This window comes from Jaculus jaculus, chromosome 1 (assembly GCF_020740685.1).
Source record: "Jaculus jaculus isolate mJacJac1 chromosome 1, mJacJac1.mat.Y.cur, whole genome shotgun sequence".
Lineage (NCBI taxonomy): Eukaryota > Metazoa > Chordata > Mammalia > Rodentia > Dipodidae > Jaculus > Jaculus jaculus.
The window spans coordinates 307,026,632-307,050,891 of NC_059102.1; the positions used below are offsets into that span (position 1 = coordinate 307,026,632).

The 24,260-nt window shown below is 40.0% G+C and overlaps 1 protein-coding gene across 1 annotated transcript in view; it reads left to right on the forward strand.

The window, feature by feature from the left end:
* The window catches only part of F5 (coagulation factor V), a 73,858-nt gene that overhangs the window by 14,261 nt on the left and 35,337 nt on the right, over window positions 1–24,260 (forward strand). Inside the window, exons 4-11 of the mRNA XM_045149351.1 lie at window positions 12,519–12,731; window positions 16,068–16,211; window positions 17,888–18,109; window positions 19,105–19,270; window positions 20,263–20,434; window positions 21,995–22,094; window positions 22,451–22,662; window positions 23,852–24,002. Of these exons, the coding sequence (XP_045005286.1) occupies window positions 12,519–12,731; window positions 16,068–16,211; window positions 17,888–18,109; window positions 19,105–19,270; window positions 20,263–20,434; window positions 21,995–22,094; window positions 22,451–22,662; window positions 23,852–24,002 (1,380 nt within the window). The remainder of the gene's footprint in view (window positions 1–12,518; window positions 12,732–16,067; window positions 16,212–17,887; window positions 18,110–19,104; window positions 19,271–20,262; window positions 20,435–21,994; window positions 22,095–22,450; window positions 22,663–23,851; window positions 24,003–24,260) is intronic.

Sequence of the window (24,260 nt, forward strand, 5' to 3'; positions counted from 1 at the left end):
GACTCCATGATGGCTGTAATTCTTTCTCCTGCTTCTATGAATTCTGACAGGCAGAAGCAAATGCCATGATTTAAGAGAAGAGAGAGCAAACTGACCTATGAAGAGCCAGCTAGTAAATATGTTCAGTGTTGAAGCAATAGGATCTCTGTTACAACTGTTCAGTTTTACTGTTTAGTACAAAAGCAGATCTAGAGAACATATAAATGAACAAGCATGGCTGTGTCCCAATAAAACTTCATTTACCAAAACACCAGGCAGTGAGAGCTGGAGGGATGGCTTAGTGGTTAAGGTGCTTGCCTACAAAGCCAAAGGACCTAGGTTTGATTCCCCAGGACCCACATTAGCCAGATACACAAGTTGACACATGAGTCTGGAATTCATTTGCAATGGCTGGAGGCCCTGGCATGCCCATTCTCTCTCTCTCTTCCTCTTTCCCTGTCAAATAAGTAAATAAATAAGTATAAAATATTTAAAAAACAGGCAGCGAGCCAAATTTAACCCATGACTCATTGCCATGGTGGCATAGGACTAGTCTGATAAGGATCAGCTTGGCACAGAAATGAAAATTCAATGACTAGTGTTTGGTGGTGGTGGTGGTACTAGAAGTAGCGTTAAAATCTGAAGGATGAAGAGATGGTTCAGCAATTAAGGCACTTGCCTGCAAAGCCTAACGAGCCAGGTTTGATTCCACTGAACCCATGTAAAGCCAGATGCACAAAGTGGCACATGTGTCTGGAGTTCATTTGCAGCAGCTAGAGGCCCTGGCACTCTTTCTGTCTCTCTTTCCCTCCTTGCAAATAAGTAAATTATTTTTATTTTTATTGGGGGCATAGGAAGGTGGTTTCAGACCTGAAATTTAGAGGCAGACTTATATTCAAGTGTTAGCTTTATCATTTCTGGTTCAATGACGTTAGCATTTCTAAGCCTCAGTTCTCTCAATTCTAAATAGGTTATATCCATAACCTCATAACTTCTTGAACACTTTGGGAACTAAATAAAGTACCTTAGGGAGTGAATTAAACATGTTTCCTGAGATACATTAAGCCACAAATAAATAAAAGCTCAGTATTGATAAGGATAACAATGTTGCCAATGATCACAAAGATAACAGCTATAACAGTGACTACATTAGCCACAGGGCAGTATGTCTCTGGTGCTTGTATTCCAACTGTCCTCTGATGCTTGTGCTCATAGTAAATGGTGGAGCGTTCTATCAGGAGCTGCTACCAAGAGCAACTGTGACCATACTTTGATCATTTTCACTATAACATTAAAAAAAAAAAATTAGGCCGCACAGATTTCACTGATCTCTTTCTTTTCCCCATGATGTTGGATGGTATGAGGCTGGAGCCATCATACCCTTAAGAAAAGAATCTAGTAGGGGAATGGTAGTAGAGGCTGTATTCTAGATGTCCAGATATAAATCTTGGTTTCCTGTTTCCCAGATGTATGACTTCTATTTAGAAACTTACTCCATCTCTCTGTGCTTTGTCTTTTTTAATCTGAAATCAAGTGAGTAATCATACCTATTCATACAGTTTGTGGTCATGAAATCTTAAGGCAATGCCTAGTATATAATAAACACCCAGTCAATAGTAGCCATTAGGGTAAAGAGGGTTCCTCAATCAAAATGTGTTCAAATAATTTAATACTTAACTAACAGTGTGTATTAGAAAGTGATTTTTCCACTTACTCTTTCCTATGTAAGTAATTGTCAAACTCATCCTTACTAAGGTACAAACAACTAATAATAGTCAATGAAATTCTTCCCAAGGAGTATTTGCATTAGCTAAAATTTAATCCCTGGCTTGAGAGAACAAAAAATAATGAATCATTAGCTGTGAAATTTCAAGTGCCGTCTAAAGCTGATTTAGGCACAGGAGTCTGTTTGGTGTTCCTAAAACCATACAGTGAAATAATGAAAATACCAAACCCACTGAGGAGGCTTCCGGATGACTGCATCAGGATTTAGTAATGCAGCACAAGAGGGGGAACCACAGAATGTCAAACTGTCCCTTTCTTGTTCCATTTCAAACGTGGGAGGAGGAAAGAGCTGTGGACTTTAACCACAGCTAGACTGTTTGCAAAGGGAATGAACTTTGCAACATCAGTCTTCTTCCTTTAATGTTTATTCATCCCCATACTCCTCCCAGTGAGCAACCACTTATTAAAAACAAAATGCTGACATTGCCCTCACCATATCCACTTGTGACTCTTTACTAGTGCTTATGAATGTCTCATGTCTCACGAGTCCAAAAATGGTAAATTCAGATGGTAAGGAAAGTAAAACTATCTTGGAAGTGGGATGCCAACCTAGCACATAGTGTCTTGGTATGAGACAAGCCTTCTATTCAATTTATCAGGCTCCCTAGGTTAATATAAAATATCTCTTTCTTTGCATCTGCCACTCACCCTTACCTATAGCCTCCCTTGTGGTTTGAATTGTTTTTGTGGTATAAACGAATACATGCTGAGCCAATTATGTGAGAGTCCAGACTCTGTTTCAAAGGTGGATGTGTGAATGGTGGTGGACTGAGACAAGGAAAATGGGTTAGAGTAACCACAGTCAAGCATAGGCAGATGGTGGGTCACCCTTTCTGACAAGAATGCACAAACTGGTTTGTAAAGAAGCTACCTTTCCTTTATAAATATGTTCAATAAGAACGTGTGTTTAAATCAGTAAATAAAATATCTATAACTGTACCTAACCATTTTAAAACTAAATATTACCAAAATGATTTTCATTTGAGGCTTAAATTTTTAGAAACTCTATGAATAGCACACATGGAATTACTTCAAAAGTTACACCTTGAGCAAATTCTGCCCCTCAATGAGATCTTTGAATTTGTTCTAGTGGTTACATTTAGAAAGTTTGTTTCATAGTAAATCTTTTTCCTTTATTATTTTATTATTATCATTATTATTATTAACAACATGTTTTGTATGGAACATAGTAAATCTTAATATTATTTTTTATGTGTGTGATGGGAATCAAATCCAGGGCCTCACACTTGACTCTACCATTGGCCTATATCCGCAACCCCTTAATATTTTTATTTCATTTGTAGTTTTATGCTTATATATATGAATTGCATATTAAACTTAGTCTTCTAGGATTTTCTATAATATTCTCATGCTTGGCAGAAAGTGGGTGATTATATTATTTAACATTCATTAAATAGTTTTTCCTTAAGTGGAGGCCTTTTGCTGTTGTTGTTGAGGTAAGGTTTCACTCTAGCACAGGCTGACCCGGAACTGATTCTGTAGTCCCAGGCTAGCCTTGAAGTTGCAGTGAGCCTCCTACCTCTGCCTCACAGAGACTTCTTGAATACAAGATAAATACCTAAAACCAACTGTACTGGTTAATATTAATATTTTCATAAATCAAAACAATGTCAGTCCCCATCAAATGAAGCCTTTGTACCCTATACTGTGGATTAAAGTTATCATAAAAGACAGCACTTAAATTTGCCCATTGCCTAAATTATAGCTTCTAGAAGAATGCTCTGAATGTTTGGATGCACTGAAGCATTCTCTGAGTTCATTAAATGGAGAACAGAGTTTACAAGAATAAGGAGCAAGGGAGGGCATACTGAATGAGCACCCTGATGGGCAGCCAGAGTGGTTCATTAAGGAACTTCACTTTCCCAAAGCTAGCATGCACCCTCTTCCATTTAAAACAGTACTAAGGAGCTCTTGGGAAATAATTAATACACCATGACAAGAGTAAACAAATTAAAAGGCTGACTATTGACTGATCAGGAAGTGAAGAGAACTAAATAAATATAAAATAAAGGAATACCATTGTGTAAAGAATTTATTCCAGCACAAGGCTGAATCAGATCCTTTTTGTGGCCTAACACAACAGTTGTTCCTGTCCTTTTCTTCACTTTTCAATATGGGTTTTACTTATTTTATTTTTATTACAAAGTTAAAATCATATTCACTATAAATGAATTTCATAAATGATTCTTCTAAATGGTTGGTTCTATTTTATCTTATACTGCATAGGTTGTAACATAAAAAAGTGCCTGTTTTATTATAAATGTAAAATAATTTAAAATGAAATAAGTAATAACAATTATAAGATTATCCCCCAACTCTTTCAGTAATAATCCTCATTTATGCATTTACAGAATATATTCCATGTGCAGATCCATCTTCATTATTTATTTCCAGATACATGCCCATTAAGATACCCTTTTAAACTTAATGAAAACCATTCATTGAAATGTATGAAGTTTCATCTTGCTTTTTAAAAATATTTTATTTAATTATTTGAGAGAGAGACAGGAAGAGGCAAAGAAAGAGAATGGGTGCACCAGGGCATTCAGCCACTGCAAACATACTCCAGACACATGTGCCCCCTTGTACACATGGCTTATGTGGGTACTGGGGAATTGAACCATGGTCCTCAGGCTTCACAGACAAATGCTTTAACCACTAAGCCATTTCCTCAGTCCCTCATCTTACATTTTAACTGAGAGTTTAATGTAAAATTCTCAATAACTTGTTTTGGTCAGTTATATGGACATCAATTTGTATTACTATAACAACGTGGGGTATTTTTTTTGTTTATTTATTTATTTATTTATTTATTTATTTATTTGAGAGCGACAGACACAGAGAGAAAGACAGATAGAGGGAGAGAGAGAGAATGGGCGCTCCAGGGCTTCCAGCCTCTGCAAATGAACTCCAGATGCGTGCGCCCCCTTGTGCATCTGGCTAATGTGGGACCTGGGGAACCGGGGTCCTTAGGCTTCACAGGCAAGAGCTTAATCGCTAAGCCATCTCTCCAGCCCAACAACGTTTTCTATAACTACATGTATGTCAAATTGTCTTGTATGCCTTAAACCCACTCTGTGCTAAAGTAAAACTAAGTGCAAACCACTAATTATTCACAAATAAATTTAAGCTCGCTGAAAAAACCAACCACACTGTTGTATCTAGGACAAATGTTAGGGCCATCTGTATACTGCTAGGTTGTCTTTCCAGATAAATAGTATGTTGTAATTGTGGTCTCTGCAACTCGTGGCATTAAGGCAAATATAGAAGTGAAACCCATCTAGACCAACATGTATCCTAGTCTCCATTATACACTTATACTTGGCACATATTCCAGAGCCTGGGCATAATGATGGTGGTGGTAGTGATGATAATCATTGTTAAACAACCAAAGGGCTGAAGAATTAGTAGGAAGGAGACTTCATGCTATGTTCCCTTTGCCTGGAAATTTATTGATCCTGCAGGGCAGTGAGTCTGAGCAGTTAAATTGTGTTATTACCAGTTTTTATTACCTTAAAATAGATACAAAACTGCAGCAGACTATATGTTTGTGTCTCCCTATAATCCATCTGTAAGTTGAAAATCTGATTCTCAGTGAGATAGTATTAAAAGGTGGAGCCTTTGGAAGGTACCTAAGTCATGAAGTTACCTTCCTCTTGAAGGGCTCATCTCATTGCTCTTACAAAAGGAACCTCATGAAGAGTTCTTTCATCATACATAGTGAGAACATAATGAAAAGAAAGCAACTGGTAGCCTGAGCCCTAATCTCACACTATCAGCCTCTAGAAAAGTGAGAAATATCTGGATTTAGAAGTAACCCAGTCTAGGGGACTTTATTATACCACCCTAAAGCCATCATCAGTTTCAATATTTCTCACTTAAAGAGAACTCAAGAACATTTAAGAAGTACATAATCCAAACTAAACATCATTTAGAACCCGAAATCCCAGCCTTCAGGAGGGCTGAAGCAAAAGAATGTGACTTCCAGATAAGATTGGGATCCATAGCAAGACCCTGAGCACTCTGTGTAAACAAACTAAATGAAAAAATAGATGAAGGAAGCTGTAGTAATTATAAGTTGGTCTGGAAGTAAGACTCTTAAGTGCAATACAAAAGTATATCACTACAGATGTGAATAGCAGTTGTTAAATGCCAGGCAATCAATATTCCCGTCATCATAACCCATCAAAAATTGTATCACCTATAGAAAATGGTTTGCATTACATTCTGACTGAGAAATAGATGCCAAAAGGATCAGACTCTTACACACAAACAATTATTGCAGCACTATTCACAACAGCTAAATTATGGAACCAACTTATGTGTCCAACAAAAGAGAAATGGATGAATAAAATGCAACCAGCCACTGCAAACAAACTCCAGACACATGCGCCACATTGTGCACTGGCTTAACATGGGCACTGGGGAATTGAACCTGGGACTTTAGGCTTCCCAGGCAAGCACCTTAACCATGAGCCATCTGTCTCCAGCCTTGATTCCTAGATTTTATATAGATACATACAATTATGTATGAATATATGAGCAGAAAAATGGGAAGGATAAAGCGATTAAAAAGTTAGGAAGGAATATGTTCAACATACAAGATACACATGTATGAAAACTTAAAGAAAATATAAGAAAAAGGGAAGCCTTCCCAGGTTCATACAGCTAATATGGTACAACTCAAACATTTCCACTCTTATCCCAAAGCTAATACACTTTCCTCCCTCAACCTAGCCAAGGAAGTATCATTATTTAATTATCCCACAAATGTTTCATTACTAATAAAGAAACCAAGTACTATTTATTAAAAAAATAATTGTGTGGCACATTCAGAGTCAAGGAAGGGATGAACGCTATACAATCCGACAGATGAAGATGAACACTTATTTAACCAGACAAAGCATGGGAGAACATGGAAGTTACTCTTACCATACAGAGGGGGTTCTGTGTCCTTTGGAGAGCTTATAAAGGCAGTGGAAAGAATAATATTTTCCAGTATAGGAATGACCTGTTGTGTGTTAGCTAGAACAGTAGGAACTCCATTACCAGAACATCAGGTTTCAGCCACATGAGGCTTCCAGGCAGGAAGCACTGGGAGAGGGCAGCATGTTTGGTTCCCACAGTGGAGCTAGTCCTGAGAGGACAACCCTCCTTATCAGTTCCGTGTGTGCTTTGCTTCCAGAGCTCTTTTGTAACTTTGCAGAAATAAAGATGCTTGCTTGTCTCTAGAGAATCTTCTTTCATGGACTCTTCTTAAACTGGAATAACTCACAGGAAGCTACTTAAGCTTTTATCATTTCCCAGCTCCTGATAATTTTAGCATCCAAATCCTGTTTATCACTAAAGTGTAAGTTAAGCTTATAGTAAATATTAGATATCAGTCAGTGTCAAACTGTCTTGGGACAGGAAGACACAAGAGACTCCAATGTTAAGCTTCTCAGTAGCACAAGGGTCACATACTCAGGTGTCTGTAGTAGCCAGGTACTGAATGAAATTCTCAGCAGAATTAGGGGAGGAGAGAAAGGGTCTATGTGCACAACCTTTTTATAAAAAAAATCAATAAATATTTTAAAGTAGGGTCTTGATCTAACACAAACTGACCTGGAATTCACTATATAGCCTCAGGGTGGCCTCAAACTCTAAGCAATCCTCCTACCCCCGTCTCCCGAGTGCTAGGATTAAAGGCGTGCACCACCATGCAAGGCTCATTATGCAAATTTTTTAAAAACTGGGTACAGTGGGCACTGGTGGTCAGAAAGTGGAAGAGTGAAGCCAAGACTGAAACAGGCCAAGCTCATGTAGGAATTTGGACCTATGCTACCAGATCTCTAGGATTTTTTATTTTTATTTTTGATTTATTTATTTGCAAGGAGAGAAAGAGAGAGAGAGAGGGAGAGAGAGAGAGAGAATGGGCACACCAGTGCCTCTTGCTACTACAAATGAATTCTAGTCTCATGGACCACTATGCACCTAGCTTTATGTACATACTGGGGAAATCTAACCAGGCTTTCAGGCTTTGCAAATAAGCACCTTAACCATTGGGCCATTTCTCTAGTCCCTCAATGATTTTTTATTATTTTATTCATTTATTAGAGAGAGAGAAAGAATGGGCATGCCGGGGCCTCCAGCCACTGTAAAAATAACTCCAGACGCATGTGCCACCTTGTGCATCTGGCTTAATGTGGTTTCTGGGGAATCGAAACTGGATTCTTTGACTTGGCCAGCAAGCACCTTACCTGCTAAGCCATCTCTCTGGCCCTCATTGTGTTTTTTAAAGAGAAACCAGCAATCCAGATTGTTATGTACTATCTCCAGATTTCTTATGTTGTTGTTTAATTTACTTTCATATTATGTGATCCTAACAGAGTACATCCGTGAACTATGGCTTGGTGATCTTTGCTATAGCCTATATGAGCTTACACCTTAGGATGTCAATAAATGTGCAATAAGCTTATTTCCCATGCTCATGCCCATGCTTCCTCATGGACCGTGGAAGACACCAGAGACACTAGACAAATACCACCACACCCCTTCTCTTGAGGCACTTACACTCTGGCAACCCAATATACAGGATGCAAATAATTATCATCCAGCAGGAAAGGAGCATATAGGATATAATGAGTGTTAAGTTTTAAAGTGTAAGGAGCACTATGAAAGAAGCCAAACAGCAGAATCAGAAGTAACTGACATTTAAGTGGTATCTGAAGGATGTCCATGCATTTACCTGAGGGGAGAGAAAAGGAAAGAATTCTCTGAGCAGAGCACTTAGCATCGCTGGAGGGCTGCATGGAGTACTTTTCCACACTCCTTCCCAGAGTGCCCAAACATGTGCTGACACTGCATTCTCCCACAAGGCGTTGAGTAGTAGATATTTTGAAGATGAAGAGTAGTGGGGGCTACAATTCAATCAGGAGGCTAACATGGCTGAAGCATAAAATCTCCTCTATATGTTGCAGAAAGTAGAAATAAGCATGAAAATGATTGGGGAGACAGGAAAGTTCAAAATTACCTAAATAGGGCTGGAGAGATGGCTTAGAGGTTAAGCGCTTGCCTATGAAGCCTAAAGACCCTGGTTCGAGGATCCATGCCCTAGTACCCACATAAGCCAGATGCACAAGGTGGCACATGGGTCTGGCGTTCACTTGCAGTGGCTGGATGCCCTGGTGTTCCCGTGCTCTCTCTCTCTTTCTCTCTGCCTCTTTCTCTTTCTGTCTTCCTCCCTCAAATAAATAAAGAAATAAAGAAAATATTTTTTAATTGCCTAAATAAAAAGCTTCTATCAGGCTGAAGAGATGGTTTAGTGGTTAAGGCACTTGCCTATGAAGTCTAAAGACTCATGTTCTCCTTTTTTTTTTTTAGAGAGAATTTTTTTTTTAATTTTTGTTTATTTTTATTTATTTGAGAGAGACACAGAGAGAAAGAGGCAGAGAGAGAGAGAAAAAAAATGGGGTGTGCCAGGGCTTCTAGCCACTGCAAATGAACTCTAGACGAGTGCGCCCCCTTGTTCATCTGGCTAACGTGGGTCCTGGGGAATCGAGCCTCTTACCGGAGTCCTTAGGCTTCACAGGCAAGCGCTTAACCACTAAGCCATCTCTCCAGCCCATGTTCTACTTTTAAGCACCATGTAAACCAGATGTACAGTGACACAAGTGTGCAAGGTAGCACATGTGCACAAGGGGGCGCACATCTCTGGAGTTCATTTGCAGTTGCTGAAGGCCCTGGTGCATCAGTTCTCTCTCTCTCTCATTGAAAAAAACAGCAGTCTTTTGGGCTTGCCTCAAAAAAAATTTTTTAAAGCTTGTCTAGATGAATAAAATGACTGAAATAAAGAGAATAAAAAATGAGATTGACAATAAGAACATATAGATAACATAGACACATCACAATAGAAGCTATTCAAAACAAAATGGACTGAACAGACTAAACAAGCTGAGCAGAGCACCAGTGTAGTGTGGGACAATATCAAGTGGTAGAACAGATATGTAATTGGACCCCAGAAGCAGTGGGGTCAATATTTGAAGGGAATAATATGACTTAAAACTTTCCAAATATGATGAAGACTACAAAGCCATAGACTAAAAGAAGCCTGATAATACCAAGAAAGGAAGAAAACCACACTGACACACATCATAATCAAGACTTCAAAGACTAGTGATAAAGCAAAGAAAAAAAATTTTATTTTAAAAAAATTTATAGCAATTCTTATTGACAACTTCCATAATTGTCAACAATATACAATGCTAATTTCCTCTCTCCCCTACTTTCCCCTTTGAAATTTCACTCTCCATCATATCCTCTCCTCCTCTCAATCTCTTTTATTTTGATGTCATCATCTTTATCCTGTTATGATGGTCTTGTGTAGGTAGTGTCAGGCACTGTGAGTTTATGGATATCCAGGCCATTTTGTGTCTGGAGAAGCACATTGTAAGGAGTCCTACCCTTTCTTTGGCTCTTACATTCTTTCTGCCACCTCTTTTGCAATGATCCCTAAGCCGTGGAAGGTGTGATTGAGATATTTCGGTGATGAGCATTCCTCTATCACTTCTAAGCACCATGGTGCCTTCTGAGTCATCCCAAGGTCACTGCCATCTGAAAAGAGAAGGTTCTCTAACAAAAAGTGAGAGTAGCATTAATGTCTGGGTATGAACATTAAGCAAAGTGCTTACTGGGCAGTTTTGTGAGCATAGTATATACATTTAGCCAGACACCAGCAGACGTTATAACCCTAGGGCTCGTGACTACCCCTGTTGTAGGTTTTCAGTATCCGGGATGTCTACACTCCCATGGAGCAGGCCTCCAGTCAAATTAGAGGGTTGTTGGTTTCCCTAATAACCGATGTACCACTATTGCACCTGTTGGCTCATTTGGCCTTCCTGGCGAAATATAAGGCTGGCAATGTCCACTGTTGGGTATCTTCACTGATGATTTCGCTCTCTCCCATGGAACTGCATGCAGTATGACTTTTTCCAGCTTTTTGTCAGCTGGTCTAAATGGAGGAGGTTTTCAGCTCAGCTCCAGCAGGATTTCTAAGTGGCCTTACATCTCAAGTATGTGGAGTCTTCGGGAATAGGGTCTTATCATCTGTTCCTAGTTGGAAACCAAGGGCCTCAGCAATGGCCTGTAATGTTTTGGGGGCATCAGGGACCTCCCTGGCCAACAACTCACTGGAAGGTATCCCATCCCTGGGACTGAAATTTTTCTACTAACAATCTGTGGCTCCTGTGTGTTCCATTGTCCAAAAAAGTAGGTGTCCATATGGCTTATTTATATCCTCTTAGATTTTGATTAGCCCTCCCTCCACCTTTCCTTTACTCAGTCTCTTCCCCTGGCCTCACTTATAACAATTGTTTTTGTTGTTCTTTGTTTTTGTTGTTGTTGTTTTGGTTTTTCGAGGTAGGGTCTCCCTCTAACTCAGGCTGACATGTAATTCACTATGTAGTCTCAGGGTGGCCTCAAACTCATGGCAATCCTCCTACCTCTGCCTCCCAAGTGCTAGGATTAAAGTCATGCACTACCATGCCTGGCTTCAGATCAATTCTTGTCTGCCTATATCCACTACACTTTGGTGGTCTCACCTTCTACTGAATAGAGATAACTTCATCCCAAAGAGAAATTCATGTGTTGGCTTGTGATAGTAAAATATTCACCTCATTAAATGAGGAATGCCCCCAGCATTCCACTTGGCTGCTAGGGGTACTGACTTCTCCCCTTCCCAGCCTCACTCGTTTGTCTCTGCTACTTCTTCCTTTCATTGTTGGAAGCCACACCCAGCTCTCTGAAGTCCATTTAATCATGTGCATCTCAGTTCCCTTCCTTCAGAATTGCAGGTCAATGGTTACAGCCTCCCCAGTGTACACAGGGCGTCAATGGGTCTTTGCATACAGAATAGCAGTGAAGCATCTTAATTTCTGAAGACTGACACAGTTCACCTACACAAGGCAATTAAACTGCAGGCAGGAGCCAGACATGAGACTCTGGGGAAAAGGCAGACTCATAAGATGACAGTTGCAACAAGGAGATGAAATTGGGCTGAGAGGAATTGCAGTTGGAAAGAAAATATGTTATTCTCTGAGCTAAGATAAAACAATATATAAACAGCTCTATGTGTACTTACATATCATGCTAACATGCAGTTAAATACGATTTGTCAAAGAGCAAAATGAACATGTAACCCATATTTGTATTCTGAGATGATTTGCTGAGGAAATGTGATGCAAGTCTCTGATAATATGTAAACTATTGTTTAGATACCCTGGAAAATCAACTTGTTAAATCTTTTTAAAAATATTTTAAAATTATTTATTTATTTATTTGAAAGAGAAAGATGCAGGTAGAGAGAGAGAGAGAGAGAGAGAGAGAGAGAGAGGGAGAATGGGTGTGCCAGGGCTTCCTGCCACAGTAAACAAATTCCAGACACATGCACCACCATGTGCATCTGACTTATGTGGGTCCTGAGACGTCAAACTTGGGTCCTTTGGCTTTGCAGGCACGTGCCTTAAATGCGAAGCTCTAACTTTTAAAATATTAACTAGCATTTATTAGTAATAGTTATTTTTCAGGTCACCATGGCATCAAAGTCCTTATAAGTCTGTGGGCATAGAAGTAGATGCACTTGAATCTGATTTAAAGGTTTGCTATAGAAAGGCAACTAGTTTTCAGAGACCTTGTGATATGTTCTTCATATTGGAGAAGGACAAATCCTGATGTTGGCGTGTTTCATGGCTCTCCAGGAGCTTCTTACGACGACCACACGTCCCCTGTGGAGAAAATGGATGATGCTGTGCTTCCGGGCGGAGAGCACACCTACGAGTGGGTCATCGGTGAGGACAGCGGGCCCACACGGGATGACCCTGCATGCCTCACCCACATCTACTACTCCTATGAAAATCTGACACAGGACTTCAACTCTGGACTGATTGGGCCTCTGCTAATCTGTAAGAAAGGTAAAAACAACAGAACACTCTCACACCACAAAGATGCTGGTTGATCGGGAGCTCTGTAATGGAATGAGGCTGGTGAGAACCTTAGTGTCTTCTTGTATGTCAGCAGAAGGGTGGTGGAGACCAGTTGACTGGCAAGAGAAAACAGCATCTATATAGGCCTCCCTGTTTTTTCTAATTCCTCCTTTACCTCAGCCATGGAAGCTGCCTATATGAAAGTCTGCCTGTTTTTATGTCATACCTGCATGCTTACATGACCTATAATATTTACCTGAAGGACAAAGTCCATGATTTAAGCACACTAAACTCAAATAAAAGAGCTGCTAGAAAGGATACTGGCTAGTATTTCTGATATAGATGAGACTCGAGATAGTAATTTGGTCTATAAACATATGAAACTCAAACTTAATTTTTTGTTGTTGTTGTTGTTTTGAGGTAGGGTTTCACTCTAGTCTACCCTGGCCTGGAATTCACTCTGAATTCTCAGGGTGGCCTCGAACTCATGGTGATCCTCCTACCTCTGCCTCCCAAGTGCTGGGATTAAAGGCGTGCACCACCATGCCCGGCTCAAGCTTAATTTTTTAAATCATTTTGTTTGTTTGAGAATGGGTCTCATTCTTTAAGTGGCCTCAAGCCCACAGTGATAGTTCTGTCCCTACCTTGTGGGTACAAGGATTACAGGTATGAGCCACCATGCCCAACTCAGCTTCCTAGCTTTAAAATATGCTAAACACTGTGGGTGATAAGTTTCACACCTATTCAACTGGCTTCATAAGAAATCTCATTGACTAAGTGTCTTAGAAAACAGGCTTGGCCTTTTCTTTTGCAATAAAATAATTCAACCCCTCTTTTATTTTAAAAATAATTGACAGTTTTCATAGGTGTACATAATTCATTTTGATCACAACCCCATCCTGTTACTTTCTTTTGTCTCTCCTCCCCCATACTCCTTCATATGAACCCCTTGTTCGTTCCAGTGAGTCTTTTTTCTGTTTTGATGTCATGTTTGTGTCCTCCTCTATCATCCATGACAGCAGGGTGAAGGGCACAATGTTCTGCAGGTGTTGTGCAAGAAATGACAGATGACAGCTGCTGTTAGGTCCTGAGGGCAACGACCACTTCATGTTCAGAAGACAGCATTCCACAGCACTCCTCCCCATCCTCTGAATCTTATATTCTTTCTGCCACTTCTTCTTCAGTGTTCTCTGAGCTTTGGAGGGTGGAACAGAGATGTCTCACTTAATGCTCTGCACTCAACTTCATTTCTTCTGAGCAATTTGATGAGTTTTGAGTCACCCCAGTAATCACCATCATCTGTATAAAGAAGTTTTTCTTACAAAAAGTGAGATCAGCACTTAGCTATCGGCATAAATGTAAATACCTATAGGGCAATTTGACAGGCATAGCATATTTATTTTACCAAACAATGGTATTAGCTTTCCCCCTAAGGTTCATGACCTTAGCAGCCATAGGTTCTTGACTAGATTTTCAGTACCAGGCATGAAATCCCTCCTTCAGAGTGGGCCTTACATCCATTCAGAGAGCAGTTGGTTACCCCTATAATAGTCATACCACTATTGCATCAGTAAACACATCTTTCCTGGCTGCCTGGTTGTGCAGCTCTCACATTCCACTGCTGGTTAACACTGCTGATGACTTTTCTCCCTCAGCAGCCTGCATAGCACATTCTAGCACTATGACAGCCAACCAGTAGGGAGGAGATTTCCAGATCGGTTCCAACTTGATTACTCAGTCGTCTTTGTTGAAAACGTGGTATTTTCAGCTGTGGGATCTTAGCATATGGTTCTGGTGGTCAACCAAGAGTACTGCAATGGTCTGTTTCTCTCCACTCCTCTATCCCCCTGCCCAGTCAGACACTTTCATCTTCTAATACCCTGCCCCTCTGCTTACATGTATGCTACCATCTCCCCTTAAGCTGTCCCCCTCCTCATGGTCCCCTTCTAGCTTTCTGGCCTCTATTAGTGACTCTTACTCCAACTGACATAGAAACCTAAAGCAAGCAAAGAACCACAACAAACTGTGCCATGGGAAATAATGTGATAGATTATTATCTGGTTCTACACATTCACAGATCATACCTACATAAATTCCAAATTGATTTATTTGTCTTACAAATACATATTTTCATTATCTGACACGAAAGATGCTGTGATGGCACTGAAAAAATAAAAAGCTGCCACTTTACCATCATCACTTTTTCCCCATCTAAGAATGGATTTAACCTGATACAACCAGTTTTCTAGTTTTGTGACCCTGCTTTATGTACAAGCGAGAAAACTGCATTAAATGCAGGATGTGTTTCCTTTTGTCTAAGATTTTTATTTATTCATTTTTTTATTAGAGACAGGTAGAGAAGAAGAGAGACACGGAGAGCAAATGGTAGCACCAGGGCCTCCAGCCACTGCAAACGATCTCCAGACGCATGCACCACCATGTGCATCTGGCTTATGTGGGACCTGGAGAATCAAACCTGGATCCTTAGGCTTCACAGGCATGCTTTAACTGCTAAGCCATCTCCCACCTCAGGATGTGTTTCTTGTACTACCTAAAGTACATATGTGTTGGCTTTGTAAGACTAGAGGAAATGGACTACTTTTAGAGGAGAGTTTTTGAAGCAGGCTCTCACTATGAAATCCAGGTTGGCCTTGAACTGTGTAGCCTAAGATGACTTCAAACTCATGAAATTATTGCCTCAGTCTCAAATTGCTGGGAAAACTCTAGGAAGAAATGGGTCCTGCTGCCAAACCTTGATCAATAAATGCTTGTTTTTTGTGTGTGTTAGTTGAAATTTACCTTTAAAGCTCTGTTCCCCAAGTCTACAAGGTGCCAAAGGAAATAATGTGGCACCACAAATTTTAAAAGCCCCAGTTTTTCGAGGTAGGGTTTCACTCTGGCCCAGGCTGACATGGAATTCACTGTGTAGTCTCAAGGTGGCCTTGAACTTCTGGCGATCCTCCTACCTCTGCCTCCCGAGTGCTGGGATTCAAGGTGTGCGCCACCATGCCCAGCTCTTATTTTATTTTATAAAACATAAGAACTTCTAGCCAGGTGTGGTGGTGCACACCTTTAATCCCAACACTTGGGAAACAAAGGTAGAAAGATCATTATGAGTTCCAGGCCACTGTGAGACTACATAGTGAATTCCAGGTCTGCCTGGGCTAGAAAGAGACCCTACCTCAAAAAAAAAACAAACAAACAAAAAAACCTAAGGATATCTTCAAGTTTATATGACTGCTATTGGTTTATTGCCCTTCCTGCTTTGATGTCTAGGAAAGCTAATGAAACTCTTCAATCTAAAGCATGTCTTTTCTCTCTCAGGCACTCTAACTGAGGATGGCACTCAGAAGATGTTTGATAAGCAACACATACTGCTGTTTGCTGTGTTTGATGAAAGCAAGAGCTGGATACAGTCACCAGCCCTCATGTATACAGTCAATGGCTATGTGAATAGAACCATGCCAGGTAACACAGAGGCCATTTACCCTCCAACAATGACAGAATCACTGGTATCTTGGTTCTACTTTTTCCTTAAGGCACTAGGGAAGTTTGTATGTTCACTGCCCTTCAACTCCTCTTGAGAAGGTAAGGCAATGTAGTGCAGTGGTTCTTGAGGGTTTGTTTCTTCTTTTCTTTTTATCTCCATCTTCTCAGTAAAACAGGATGTGCAACAGACAAGGTAGAAACTCAGTCTTGTTGGGCGCAGCCTTTTGGGTGTTGTATTCTGGGTGCACCAACCTCTACTTAACTTTAAAGTCACTATCTAGTAGGAATGGTCAGCAGAAAGAATATTATAAAAGAAAAAGCTCTACCTTAGAACTACATGGCTGGCACTTCAGAGCATTCCGCGGTGTGCAGAATGTCTTCCCTGCATGTGGACTCTAATGAGAAAGTAAAATCATAACAGCAATTAAATGGGGGAAAAGAATCCCTGAACTCCGCTAGACTAGTAAATTTGCTATTACTATAGCAAAGCACCTAGTGCCAAGTATTTTATAAAGAAAAGATGTTTATGGACTGGAGACATGATTTAGCAGTTAAGATGCTTGACTATAAAGCCTAAAATCCCAGGTTCAATTCTCCAGGTCCCATGTAAGCCAGATGCACATGGTGGTACATACATATGGAGTTAGTTTGCAGTGGCTAGAGGCCCTGGCATGTCCATTCCTTCTCTCTCCCTGTCACTAACAAATAAATACAAATAAAAATAAAATGTTTTTAAAAGATGTTTATTAACACCATTTTAGAAGTAGAAATGTCAATATTAGGTGCTTTATCACTCAGCTTCTGGTGAGGGACCCATGTCAATGTCACCATATGGCAGAGAAGAAGAAATGAAAACAGTTGTATGCAATGTATATAGGAACTCACTCTCATAAGAACTAACCAAGGTATGAAAACTACGTTACTCTCTTCCAAGGACAGTGCCCACAGTGATCTCATCATTTTCCAGTAGGCTGTACCTCAACTTCCCGACAACAGGAACCAGCCCTTCGGTACATGAACTGTTAGGAGACACACTCCCTACATCCAGAACACAACACCCACCTAGACTACCTCCACTACATCTGGCAGAACTGACAGAGAACTAAAAAAATTAATAATAATAGAACATATGGTCACCAGCCTGGAGAAAAATGAAACCACTTACATATTTGAAAAATACTAAACTTCTGAGGGGTTATTCTCTACGTCTCAATATCACAAATGGCTTCCTTTACAGAAAAACAAAAAGTGTCATGAGTTGAGGTCTACATATTACTTTTAAATTATATTCTATTTCATATGAATCCATATTCCACCAGGTTTATTAAAACCATACTCATTCAGCTCTGGGTATTGATTTTGAATTCCAAAATCGGGATCCTGCAAACTCAAGACTTAAGTGACCAACCTTTACCTTGAGCCATCTGAATCTGAGATGTTATTAATTCATAGTTGATAAACAATAACTGTGAGTAAAGGGACAATGAAAGGGGGGAAAGCATCATTAGCAGAAGCAATATTTTTCTTAATTTTTATATATATTTTTTCACAATATTTGTTGCATATCATGTGATCATTACATATTTGATGGGTAAATTTTTGACCCTAGAATACTGAACTCAATGTCTATTTTAGATGTTGTCTCTTCCTCTCAGATATAATGGTTTGTGCCCATGACCAAGTCAGCTGGCATCTGATTGGAATGAGTTCGGGACCTGAATTGTTCTCCATTCATTTCAATGGCCAAGTCTTGGAACAAAAAAATCACAAGGTGTCAGCCATCACCCTGGTCAGTGCTACATCTACTACTGCAAACATGACTGTGAGCCCAGAGGGAAAGTGGATCATATCTTCTCTCATCCCCAAACACTTTCAAGGCAAGAAACTCTTTGGACAGTTTTGCTTCTGAATGGAGAATCCTTTCTGCCCAGGCACGAACCTGCTCCTGCTCCTTTGCCCTTTCAAGCAGCCCCACTCAGATGTGCTCTACTTTTAGACTTTTAGCCATTGGCTAAGAATGAAGGAAGTCAATGCATTGACAAAGACAATTTTTAAATGATGCAAAAGGTGAAGAGCTCTCCATTTCCTTGAAAGAGAAAGAGGAAGAAAATAAATGCATGCACAGATAAATTCTTTCTTGGAGGTATTGCCTATGTAGCCAAAGGAAAGGACCTAGAGACTAGCTAGAACAAGACCAATATCTACAGATTCATAGATAAGATTCCAACTTATCAAGAGCAATAAGAGAAATTTTACTGAGACAGGGTCTCATACTGTACCCATGTTGACCTTGAACTCATGGTAACCTTCCTGCCTCAGCTTCCCCAGTGCTAGCATTATGGGTGAGAGCCACCATGCCAGCTAGTGAAATGACAGTCATTCTTGGGTCATAAAAGCAATCTGGAAGACAGCATTTTAAAGCACTCTTCCCCATCCTTGGGCTTTTAAGTTCCTCCTGGTCCCTCTTCCACAATGTTCCCTAAGCCTTCAAGGGCATAATAGAAATGTCTCATTTAGTGCTGAGCTACAACACTTAAGCTCAGCACTTCCATAAATTTTGTGTCTTCCCAGTAGTCACTGTCATCTGTGTTAAAAGAAGTTCCTCCCTAAGTGCAGGGTTTTAAAGGTCTTCCTATACCAAAAGAAGCAAAAGGACTCTTCTCATTTTCCACTAGGCCTTCTTCACCTCTCCTGCTTTTTATTTCTGCCCCCTTCTGTACTCCACTCAAAGATTCCCAGAATGGACAAAAGTTGTCTAAGCATTGCTTTCACTGCTATTATATAAGTCTTCCAAAATTTATTTAAAACATACACTTTGATCACCAAGTGTTTCGTTTCTCAAACCCTCTATTGTCTTTAAATCCCAATTCAGCTGGAATGCAGGTTTATATTGACATTAAAAACTGCCCAAAGAAAACCAGGAAGCCTATGATATTGACTCAAGACCAGAGGCGTCACATGAAGAGGTGGGAATACTTCATTGCTGCGGAGGAAGTCATTTGGGACTATGCACCCATGATACCAGCAAATATGGACAAGTGAGTTATTTGGATTCACACCACTATATGAAGGTTTGAGACATGTTCTATAGGAGCCCGTGTATGTGACCATAAAATGTCATTGTCATGAAGTAGCCAGGGACACAAGTATTGGTTTCCATCCAGACCTTTTTTTGTCCAAATCAATGTTTAGTTACCCCAAACTCATTATGGGAATATACAGTAGCAACAAGAGAAGCCAGCCCTTTTGAACACTGGCTACAGCCAAATCTTGTATTACAGCCTTTTGAAGAGCTTTTCATCAGCTCTACAAGTTAGACATTGCTTTTAGTTTCTCGTAGGTGAGGGAAAACGTTGGGTTAACATTGAAATAGCTCAAATTAAACCACCCTGGAATATTATTTTGCCTGTTAGACTTACAAGTTCAAATTAGACCATCTGTTGAAAAGACCATGGAAAGCAAGAAGTATAACACATTCTGGTAACAGTATGTTGGTAAAGCCATTCTGTAGGATTACTTGTCAAAATATGCCTAAATTATAAATACATACGCCTTTTAGCCCAGCCACCACAGTCTGAAAATTTAATTGTATGAAAATATTCTTGCTCACAGGAGAAAGGATGTATATATCAAGTATTCACTGCTGCATTATTACTAAGGGCAAAAAGTTAGAAACACCTCAAATTTCCATCAATAGGGGACTAGTTTAACAAGTTATGGTGTATACATGCAATGGAATATTGTGTATGCAAAAAAAGTACACACGTATTCTCTATCAAAGTAGCTGCTTCTAATTAGTTATGTTTGACTCAATCAGTGGTAAGGAGATCACTCAGAGGTTTCTAGTTTTTCAGATAGAAAGAAGACACCAGGTCTTTGCAAAGTATATTTAGAAATGGTTCGAAAGCTAGCATTTTAGCTCATCCAAAAGCAGAACCTGCATGCACCAGGGTTTCCTCATCCTGCTGGGGGGGTTCTCTATTTAGGGAAGTGGTTTAATTTTGTTTTCTTATTTTCATTGCACTTTAAGAAAATACAGATCACTGCACTTGGATAATTTCTCAAACCAAATTGGAAAACATTATAAGAAAGTTATTTATAAGCAGTACCAAGATGAGACCTTTACTAAACGCATGGAGAATAACAAACAAAATGGGATTTTGGGCCCTGTTATCAGAGCCCAGGTCAGGGATACACTCAAAGTAAGTATCATAAACACAGAATCATGGAAGAAATTAAACAATGAATGATATATTATGGACTAGATGGTTGCTTATATATTTTTTAATATGTTCATATACTTTCAAAAGCAAATGCACCTGCTCATTTTTATTTAGTATTCATAATTGTTTACAGCCTACTCAACAATACCAAAGGCATGGGGAATCTTATAAAATTGAAATAGCTAATATAATTGAGCAAAATATGCCACAAATTAGCATGAAGAAATACATCCCATACAATCTTGTCTGAAAACTTTATTCTAAGCTTTATAGTAGACAAAGTAAAAAAGAAAATAAATTTAAGCACAACTTATAGATCCATGAACACAGCTTAATTTACCTGAGCCTGAAGCCTGGGAGAAATTTCTTGCAGATTTTTAATGAGGGTGCTGTGTGATAGAGTGGGTGGTATCATAGACAAAATCCCTACAACTATTAAAGAAAAAAAAGTTGTATAGCTCTGTTTCTTATCACTGTGAACATATGAGTAAGTACAATTGTGTAAAAACAATTTAGTGTGGTCTCCTATGTGGTTCTGTAATGATTGGTCTCTGATAAAAGTAAGTATAGAAATGTATCAAAGCCTGAAGCTATCCCATCACAGAGATAGGTAAGAATTGGGCTGCTGAGAATTGATGATTTATTGGTGATTAATGTAGATGATTTACAGATGAAGAATGATATAAACCCAGGCAAAGATAAGGTTAAGGTTATCTTTTGAAGATTTCAGAGCTTCATTAGGACTTCTGTGTGCAAATCATGCACCAAAGCCCCTGTGTTCATTTGAAAATAATGAAAGGGGGTGGAGATATGGCTTAGCTGTTAAGATGCTTGCCTGAAAAGCCAAAGGACCCAGGTTCAACTCCCCAGGACCCATGTAAGCCAAATCTACAAGGTGGCACACATATTTGGAGTTCATCTGCAGCAGCTAGAAGTCCTGATGTGCCCATTCTCTCTCTATCTGCCTGTTTCTCACCCTCCCTTCCTCTCTGTCTCTCTCAAATAAAATAGATAAAATATTTAACAAATAATGAAAGGGCAAAACCACTCCTCCTCTATGACTGTTCTCTTGTCTCTCATTTCTAGTTCCTTTTAGGTGCTTCAGGTTTAACAATAAAAATGCTGCATTTGGGAATTCTGGATCTGACTATGTGCAGTTCAAGAAGAAGGTTCTAATGGCAATGGTCCTAGGAGACTGGACATCAGTATATGGGAATAGTGGTCTAGATATGAGAAGGAGCAGATGTGACCAGAGGTGAAAGGGCCAGGGAAACAGGGTTAGCGACCAGCTGTGAGAGACACAATGTGATACACTATGGGGGGAATGTCATTTCTCCTAACCTAAGGTCAAACCTCTCTATGTTCCACCTGGACATGTGAGTCAATCTTTTGAAAGCTCCCATCAGGAGGAGGTTGTTGCTAAGATTAACTGGACTGACTTCAAGCACATATGAAGTCAATAGGCAAAGATAGCATCTCCTATTAGTTCTCATGAGAAATCTCTAAACCTGAAGTAATAAATTTGATTTAACTTTTTAGATTGTGTTCAAGAATATGGCCAGCCGAGCCTATAGCATTTACCCTCAAGGAGTGACCTTCTCTCCTTATGAAGATGAAGTCAACTCTTCCTTCACCTCAGGTGGGAGTCTTTCACCTCCACTGAAACAAGTGACCATTCACAGGCTCCTATCTCATCAGATTGTTTTCCTTGCCCAGTGGTGTTAGAACTAGTACATCCAGCAGCACACATGTAGAGGGCGTCTTAAAAATCACAAACTTCTCACTCTAAGTGGTCCCAAAATTATGATCCCTTTAGTAGTGCTGCAGCGCCGCCTAGGGGAGCATTATTAAACAGCTATGTTCTATCCCATTTCAAGCATGTTCATTGTCGAGTATTTCTTTCCTGATAGTAATTAGCCCTAATGAGAGCTAAGGTAGTTACTATCATGAAGCAAATTTTCTGGTGAAAATGATCTTGAGTCTATTTTCTTTCAGGCAGTCACACCATGATCAGAGCAGTTCAACCAGGAGAAACCTATACGTACAAATGGAGTATCCTAGAGTTGGATGAACCCACAGAAAATGATGCCCAGTGTTTAACAAGACCATACTACAGTGACGTGGACATCACAAGGGACATTGCCTCAGGGCTTATAGGGCTGCTTCTGATTTGTAAGGGCAGATCCTTGGACCAAAGAGGCATACAGGTATTTTGTCCTTGAAGTAACCTTTAAGATACTTTGGGCATTTCTTCTGGTTCAGACAGATCAGGTCTCCCTGCTAAGTCATGAGGCTTTTACTTCTAGGTAACAGCAAGCATCAGGCAGCATTCTTCATCACCAGTGCACTAACACTTTTGTGTGGGATAATCTTTTTTGGTTTGTTTTGCCTAGTTTCATCTAGACTCTCACTGCAAAAAGCAGATCTGTAATGTGATGTATTTTTTATTTTTAGGTTCAGTCTCTGGGTTTGTTGGTATTAGCTGTGTGATGAAGAAGTCATTCGGCTTGAATTTCTTTCTTTTATAAAATGGAAAATAAAATACCTGCCAAAATGTTTACAGGGCGGCTTGGGGATCGGTGCAAAGCTCAGTGCCAAGCTGTTATTTTCAGAGTAATACCATAAAGGCAGGAGTCCTTAAAGATAAGTGCACTTGGGGACTTAGCTTCTACTGAGGCTGGAGCCAGTCAAGGTTCTCTCATAGGCGAGGATAAATTATTCCAAAGAATGTAAACAAAAATACCAGTCTTTTGCATTTTGTTTGCTTGCTTGTGTCAGGGTCTCTTGTTACAAAGTGAGTCTCAGACTCACTATGAAGCTGAAAATGACATTGAACTCCTTATCCTTCTACCTCCACCTCCTGAGTACTGGGCTGACTGAGGCACACTGCCATGCTTGTTCTGTGCAGTGCTAGGGGTTGAACTTCAGGCATGACAGGCAGGTGCTATCACCTGAGCTACATGCTCATTCCCTTGACTTTCTCATCACTGAAGATTAATAGTTTCATATTATTCACCTAAAATTCCCAAATAGGGTGAGTAATAATCAAAGAAGTCTTATCCAAAGGCATGCGAAATAAACATATGGCCAGAAAATCATCAATTTTCCAAGATCTTGATTTGTTGGAGGAAGCAAGTAAGGAAAGCCTTGTACCTCTCCTAGTGCAACTTCCTGCTTACCCTGTGCAACTGGTAGGCACGCATTCATCCTTTGGGATACGGTAGTGTCTGCCTGTTCTGACCCCCACTGTTTGCTTTATATGCCAGCTTTAGTTCTAACAAGTACTTGGCACACTGTGGGCTCTCACAGGTGCCTGAGTCAGGGAACTCAAGGACAAAAGGGCAACGGGTAGCAGCTGAAGCTTTCATCCCTGAACGCAACCTTCCGTCCCTGCAGAGGGCAGCAGACATCGAGCAGCAGGTCGTGTTTGCTGTGTTTGATGAGAACAAGAGCTGGTACATTGAAGACAACATCAACAAGTTTTGTGAAAATCCTGAGGAAGTGAAACATGACGACCCAAAGTTTTATCAATCAAACATCATGAGCAGTAAGTCAGCTCTGTTTTGGTCCATTGGGTTTCCACTCTTGTGGTTAAAGTGAGGCAAAGACATGGAGGTGAACATATTCGCTAAAGTGCAGCTCTGTCATTCTCACTTCCAATTCAGTGACTTGATGACAAAAATCCCCAGGTGACATTATTTCAACCAAGGCCTGTTGTCTTTTCAGCAAAAAGTTAAAGTCTGATGACCCTTTGAGTCTCTTGCTCCTAAAGGGTGTGTGTGTGTGTGTGTGTGTGTGTGTGTGT